At 35.1% G+C, this 7,797-nt stretch overlaps 1 protein-coding gene across 1 annotated transcript; it reads right to left on the bottom strand.

Moving 5' to 3' along the window:
• Positions 1 to 1,193: 1,193 nt before the first annotated feature.
• LOC133868093 (cysteine-rich receptor-like protein kinase 10) lies at positions 1,194 to 5,617 on the bottom strand. The gene is made up of 5 exons (XM_062304917.1): positions 4,718 to 5,617; positions 3,792 to 3,932; positions 2,539 to 2,776; positions 1,816 to 1,966; positions 1,194 to 1,721 (listed from the first exon to the last, which is right to left on the bottom strand). The coding sequence occupies exons 1-5, from the start codon at positions 5,541 to 5,543 to the stop codon at positions 1,404 to 1,406; spliced, it is 1,674 nt and encodes a 557-aa protein (XP_062160901.1). The 5' UTR covers positions 5,544 to 5,617; the 3' UTR covers positions 1,194 to 1,403.
• Positions 5,618 to 7,797: the final 2,180 nt, after the last annotated feature.

Below are 7,797 nucleotides of genomic sequence, written 5' to 3'. Positions count from 1 at the left end.
TTGGCCCATAGTTGACCTTAATTTTGGCTTTGAGGTCCAGTTTGAAAACGCGCGTCAATCCACAAATAATAATAATAATAACAACAATAATAATAATAATAATGAGAAGCAAAAGACAAACTGAAGGAAGTTCCTCCCATCAATTTGCGGGAGGATGTTAGAGAATAAATCTTTACAGCAAGTCATCCAAAACAACAAGTCATCCACGCCAATCTGCAAGTCACTAAAACCATTACTCAAATCTTCCTAACCTCTCCTTTATCTCGGAAGACAATCTTCCACCCATACCTTCTTGTATTTCTCATTTAGTTTTTCCTTTTGTCCTCTGATTTTTAACCTTTATTAAGTCTATATTAAGTCTATATATTGGTGTATTTTGTAACTAAAAATATGTAATGAAAATCAGTCAAAATGTAGTCGTTTGGTTTACCTTGTGTTTTCTCTTCTTCCCTCTTCTTGTTCTCTGTGTTTTTTTGTATTCTCTTTATTTCTAACACCAACTACACAACAAAACAGTAAATATATTGAATTCTGAAAATTCAAAAAATTATTATAGCCGAATGCTTAGTGATGATCAACTAAAGCTTTTCTTTGTTGTTTACCATTTTCTGCTAGTATATAATGTTATTGTAAGTCTTCTTTAATTTGTTCTTCTACGCAGGAAGAAACAGCCAATGGAGAAAAGCACGACAGAACCAGCAATTGGCACAACAATGGCGATGATAGTAATTAGAGATGACTTGCTTTGTCCTGCATTAACAATTATCATGCGTCATTGTGATTAATGAATGCATGAAATTCTCTTTCAATAAAAAAAAAAAAAAAAAAAAAAAAATACACTATGATGGTTCGTTGTGAGAATAGATGGCAGATGCAATAATATAAAGTAAAAATCAGCTGGTAGGTACCGAAACATTGATTAGAAGTAGTTGAGAACTCAAAAAACTTTAGCATAGTGGGAAATGGAACGATGACCCGGACTTTTGGGATGGTCTAATTAAAAAGGTAGTAATTTTGCATTCATGATCTGATTACTCTAAAAGTCTCTATCTACTACCATGTGCGTACGGAGAGATTTTTTCCACCTCTTCAAACCCACGTTAAAATGGTTATGTTTCTGAAATCATTCACGTAACGGTCTTAAAATAAGCTTTTCTTTTCAAACTCCATTCTTGTGGCCGTAGGCATGTTCCTTCGAGGCCAAGCACCTCGAATAGCCTTATTATTTATATCTTTCATTCATTCAATTCCATACATTTCCATCTCAATCACTTCATACGTTCGTTACACTCCACAATTCATACTCTGTATCCATATATTCATAATACAAATTACATATAAGGAAAAATATGCTAAAGAGTTCCACAACTTACTAACATATACTGATTTCAAAGAACAGCAAACTATCGAGGGTATATTTCAGTAAATGATGCTTCATTAACTGATGGGCTTATAGATTGATCAGACTGCAGGTCTACTGGCTTGTTCGGCTTTGCTCCACTTGGATGTAAAAATGCTGGCTGCTTTGGTAATGGCAACGTAACAGAGTGACTGTTAAGCATGAGAACTATTGTCGCCATTGTTGGTCGGTTTGCTGGATCTTCCTGAACGCACAATAAGCCCATTTGGATGCACCTAACGACCTCATTTCTCGAACAAGAATGTCTCACTGTGGGATCCAACAATTCCAAGGGTGTACCTCTCCTCCATTGTTTCCAAGCCTGCATTCGTTCATTCAAAATAAGCAACATGTATTATTTTATTTTATTTTCATAAAAGCAACACAAAAATTGAAATTATACGATCCATACTCACATAACTCAGCAGGTCCTCAGCAAGTTCTGATCGATAAAAAGAGCTGTTCTTCTTCCCACTTATAATCTCTAACATTAAAACTCCGAAGCTAAAAACATCTGATTTTACGGAGTATCGGCCATGTATAACATATTCTGGAGGCATGTAACCACTACAAACCAATACCCCCATCAAAACAACAGTTGAAGTAAAAAAATGAGACAAATTATCCAAGATTGTTCTTAGTATCATATTAGTATGATTTAGTTTATCTCAAGCTAATTGATCTCCTAGGATATTGTATTGTGAGTATCCGAGTAAGTGTTGAATCCCACATTGATTAAAAATAAATAGAGTATTATTAGTAATTAATATACATAAGTGGAACCAAACTTATTAGAATAAGCTTTTGGGTTGGAGTGATGTCTAAACATGTATATTAATGTGTTTTTGTGGACTACAACAACCATACATTTTCCTTTTTCGTATTTCTCACATTCAAAAATGTTGTGAGTGCACTTGTGATTGTCCTGTCCCACATTAAGAAAATATAAAGAAAAATAGTACTTAATATACTTAAATGTACCTAAGCCCATAAGCTTAGGCTTTTGGGTTAGAAGTGGTGTCTTAGTATGTATGTTAACTTTCTCTTGTTGGACTCCCTAAATGTTTCTCTCCCCAACAAAAAGATAATAGAGTTTGTTGATTTAGATTATGCAAAGATGAAATAAACATAAAACTTACTTTGTTCCAACAATTTTACTTGTATTTCCTTGAGTTTGATCCAATACAAATATCCTTGCCAAGCCAAAATCTGAAATCTTTGGATTCATACTGTCATCTAACAAAATATTGCTAACTTTGAGATCACGATGGATAATTCTAATTCGAGAATCTTCATGAAGATAAAGAATCCCACGAGCTATTCCTCCAATGATCTTGTAGCGTATTGACCAATTTAATTGTCTTCGGTTGACAGGATCTATTATTTTGTCAAAATTACAAGTTAGAATTAAAGGATCGAAATTCAACAGATTAAGGAAATATAAGTTCAGATCCCTTAATGAAAAGTACTTAAAAAAAAAAAAAAAAAAAAAACTTTAGTCTCTCATTATTTCATAGAGCTTCAGCTCCTTTTGTAAATGAATTATTGAAGGATTTGCAAGTCATTAATATCATGTATTCTTCAACGGCTAATCATGCATTCATTTAGACATAAAATGAATGGTAAAAAAAGAAAAGAAGTGGACATAAGTTCAGATTGGCCAAACCGAATAGAAAGTAATCGAGGCTTTTGTTGGGCACGTATTCATAGACAAGTAACTTTTCTTTTCCTTCATCGCAAAATCCTAGTAGCTTCACTAAATTTCTGTGATTAAGCTTGGCTATCAATACAACCTCATTCTTGAATTCTGCTGCACCTTGCCCATGTCTTCCAGATAGCCTCTTCACAGCGATTTGTTGTCAATTAGAAAAGATACCCTATACGTGTTAGAATATAAATTAAATGATTAAATTAATTTTCTTCCTATCAATTTTAGCTTTTGGGATAAGTGCTAAACATATGATATCAGAGAGAAGATTATAAGTTTGAATCATGTCTCTATAATTCACATTCCATTTTAATTAAATATTTCACGTATTTATAATACTATTTTAATGTAATCCCATCAAATTAATTCTTAATTTTCACATTTTAAAAAATTAGCATGCTAAATAACTTCTACCTTATAAACCGCGCCAAATCCTCCTTCACCAATCTTGTTATCATCTGAGAACTTGTCCGTGGCAGCTTCAATTATATCCAAATCAAATTGCAAGGACTCTATGGTTGTAATTTCAACTCCAACTAAACATCCAAACAGTAAATACAATCATTCTTAAAATGAAAAGATTTGAATCACAAATTTATGACACCACAAAGACTTTTTTTAAAAAAACAAAAAATGAAATTAATTATTTCGTGATCAAAGAATTTTTTTTTTTTTTTTCTTCACCATTTTCTTCGGATGAAGTGTAGTGTTTCTTCTTTGGTCTCCTCCGAAGGAAGGAATAGGCAATGAAGAAAAGAACCACAGAGATCACAGCAATTGGGATAACAATGGCGACAATTTTCAGCGACGACATTTTGCTTCCTCCTGCATACAACAATATGCATCATTGGCATGCTACAGATTAATAAGATAGTCCATTGAGAATAGCGGGGCAAGAGCTTAAGAGCTGTGGTTTGTGGTTTGTAAATTGGCTTGAAGAGCTACGTACAATTTATACTTTGGAAGTGTAAATGTACAGGATCCTCAAATTATCCTCAAAATATCCCCATTGAGGGTAAGTGTACAAGATACTTTTGTAATTTCCCCTTTGATCCATTGAATAAAATAAAAAAGTGTACAAGATACTTGCATGTCATTTTTGAGTTGACAGAAGAGAACATTAATAATCTCAAATGATAGATAGTAAGGTATATTAATTAATTAAATTGGAGGAATGTTATACGTACATCTGATTTTTTTGAAAATTGGTTTTTTATTAGAGAATCATGCCACATATTCTGAATGAGGAGTGATAAATAGAATTATTAATATTAGAAAAACAAAAATTGAGAATATTTTCAAAACTCGCAGACTTGGAAAAATAAAAATTGAGAATTAGAGATTTTTTATGGATAATAATCAATCATAATTTACTTGTTCTAATTGCCAATAATTTAGATAAATAACATAAAATAAAAAAATAAAAATAATTTTTTTTTTTTTTTTTAAATGAGATTCATCGATCTGTTGGGATAAAATTAAATTACTAAATAACTTAAAATTTATTTGGGCAAATACGTGATTACTTGTTAATGAAATTCTTTCCCATCATATACCATTTACTAGTAACCTAGACAGATAATGGAGTGGATCACAATCTCTTTTCATACCTGGAGGAGGAGGAAGAGGAGGAGGAGGAAATGCAGGCGAAGCAGCTGTGACGTTGTAAAATGGGCTCACTTCAAATCTAATATTACAACTTGGTAGCAGAACCCTTCCGCCTTGTCTTCCATCACAGCAGGAAGGAAGATTTCCTATGGCGCGTCGGAGACATTTATAGCAATCGGACACACTCAGGTCCGGCGTGCACTGCACGAGGCTGTACAGCGTCTGTGACGCCGCCAGTGAACTGTTGAATTCCACTTCCTTCGTCGCAAACTTCTTTCCTCTCACAGAATTCGACGCACGGGTCGCCAACGAATCCAATGTGCTGTCCATCAACCCGACGAAGCGGTCTCTCTCTGCCTCTTCGATAAACTGCAGGTTCTCCAGGATTTTCGCGGGATGGTAGTTAATGGTGGAGAAGATGGGGAAGTTGGAGTAACGTAACAAGCACTCGTCGTACCATATTATAGCCCCCATCAGAAAGGGGCAGCGTTGTAGTATCTCTTTGGCTGCGTGGGCAACGCAGTCTTGACAGACACTGGTGTTGACGTCGCCACGGCACAAAAATAGCCCGGAGACCTCGCCAGCGAAGGCGTTGGAGAACCCAGTGACCGGAGTGGCTTTAGAGGAAAGAGAAGAGAGGACGAGGTCGAGATTGGATTGGTAGGCGCTGTTGGCGGTGAAGTTTTCGCCTGGCACTGAGCAAAAGTTATAGTTGTAAGTGGGTGCTGCTTCATTGCCACTGGCAAGGCTAAGCAACGAAATCACGAAGAGAGACGAAAGGAATATAAGAAATTTGAAAGAAGTCATTTTTGGGCAGGGTTCGTTCATCAGTTAATCGATCGATCTCTCCCGTCGATCTTTTCCATTCCATGTTTGTTTCATCAATGAGGTGCAGATATATATGAAGAGGACACGGGTGGTGATCACTGATCAGAGATGCAATTGGGGCTTTTTGACCATATATGGTCAACAAAGATGCGCCAGGACAATGCATGAACGGAACAAGTTGATTTTAGAACATTCAAATCTGTCTCGAAGAGGTAGTCATACCTTATACGTATAGAAAAAGTCACTAATTTGAATCTTTCTATAAAACATTCAAATCTGTCTTGAAGAGGTAGTTTAATCAATTGAAAATCATACCTTATACGTATAGAAAAAGTCACTAATTTGAATCTTTCTATATATCCTCTCGTGTGGAAATATAAAAATATAAAAATAAAATAAAATAAAAAAGCATTCAAATCTAAATGGGGCAGGAGAATTAATTGGAGTTTATAAAATTAGGGGGAGATTGTGATTTTTTGGTAGTTTAGGGGGGGACATTGACACAATTGATAGTTTGGGGGGATACATTGACAATGAAGTGATAGTTTGAGGGGGTTATATGTACTTTTCCTTAAAATTTACATTTATAAATCTGTTGTTTTCATTTATATTGAATTTTTTGTTTTTAAACTAACGTGTCATTAGATCTCTAAAATATGGGTTTTAGAACAAATCCTGATCGAAGGTATTCTCTTAAATCTTTTAAGACACTATGTAAGGAGCACAAAGTTTATATATATAAATTAAGAAATGCTAGAGGTCCTTCTATGCTAACATGGCATCCTACTTTGAATAATAATAATAATAATAATAAAACTACATATTAAATTGAAAATACATATTAAAGTGCAGTCATGTTTGTTTCGTGGAATGAATTGTAATTAATAGTATCGTGTAATATTGTCACAGACCTATTGAAACTAATTGTATTTTTTCTTTTAAGTCTCTCGTTTATGTGATGTAAATTGACTATTTGATTTGAGTTTCGGTTATACATTTATTTATTTGGATTGTTTTATTTGATAAACATGGCCAAATGAATTTAATTCCTAAGTGACTAATTAGTTAGAAATGATTGGTCTTAATTAGAAAATTATTTCCTAAGGCCAGGGCTTAAGCAATCAAAGTGTTTAAGGCTCTTTAAATTTATTCTAAAAGGCTTAAGTGGAGTTAAATGAGCATTGGACCTAATGGATAAAACTCAAGCCCATGCTTAAGACACTACAAAAAAAATGGGTTTTCTGGACGGTTTTTTTATAGACGGTTTTTAAAACTATCTATAAAAAAAAATTCTAGGCATTTTTTGGTTAAACCGTCAGGGAAAAAAAAATACGGATGGTTTGAGTAAACTGTCCTTAAAAACACAGACGGTTTTATTAAAACCATCTGTTAAAATATATTGATGGTTTTGAGAAAACCGTCTATAATATTTATAGACGGTTTTCTCAAAACCGTCGAGCTCTGATAACCTAAAATTAGAAGAAGAAAAAAACCCCAGCTAACCCAGCTCACAGTCTCCAGAAAGTTCGACAGTACTCTCCCTCTCTCAGAGTCTCTCACACCCGGCCGCCGGCGCTCTCTCCCTTCTCCGATCCGGTGCTATCTCTCACACGGCCGCCGGCACTTTCTCCCTCCGTCGGTGCTCTCTCCCTCCTCCGGTGCTCTCTCCCTCCTCCGGCGCTCTCCCTCGCTAGCTCGGCTAGCTTGTACCTCAGCTCGACCCATCCGGCCCCTCCCTCTGGAAGTCGAACCCGGCCGGCCTAGCTTCCTCCTTTTCTCCGGTGACGCCCCCAAACGTCCCAGCTATCCCGGGAGCCAAACATAGCCTCCATTTTCCCGACGCCCGATTTAAAGGTTGGTTTTTTTCCCTTCTCCTTCGTGGTTCTCAGCAAGCAAACTGAACTGGCTTTAGTTTTACATTAATTGTCAATTATTAGTAATATACATTAATTTGAAGCACAACAAATGTTGAAACATAATCATATAAGTATGATCTGTTATTATACCAAGTTAGTTTGCAATTCAGTCTTCTACGTACCTATGTAATTAATTAACTTATTAGAGAACCGAAATAGCTCATAATATGTCAAAACTCTAAAATAAATACAAACATTTGGGACTGTTAATCCACCACGCATCGTCATCAGTAGTACTAGTATATCAGACAAATTTATATATTGAAATTTTATATATTCGGATCCACATATATCCCAATATGATTTGCTTGGGAATGCTGCTTGTTGCCGCCATTTCA

This window comes from Alnus glutinosa, chromosome 5, assembly GCF_958979055.1.
Source record: "Alnus glutinosa chromosome 5, dhAlnGlut1.1, whole genome shotgun sequence".
Taxonomy (NCBI): Eukaryota; Viridiplantae; Streptophyta; class Magnoliopsida; order Fagales; family Betulaceae; genus Alnus; species Alnus glutinosa.
Note: the sequence above shows the minus strand (reverse complement) of the source record. Positions and strands in the feature narration are given on the sequence as shown.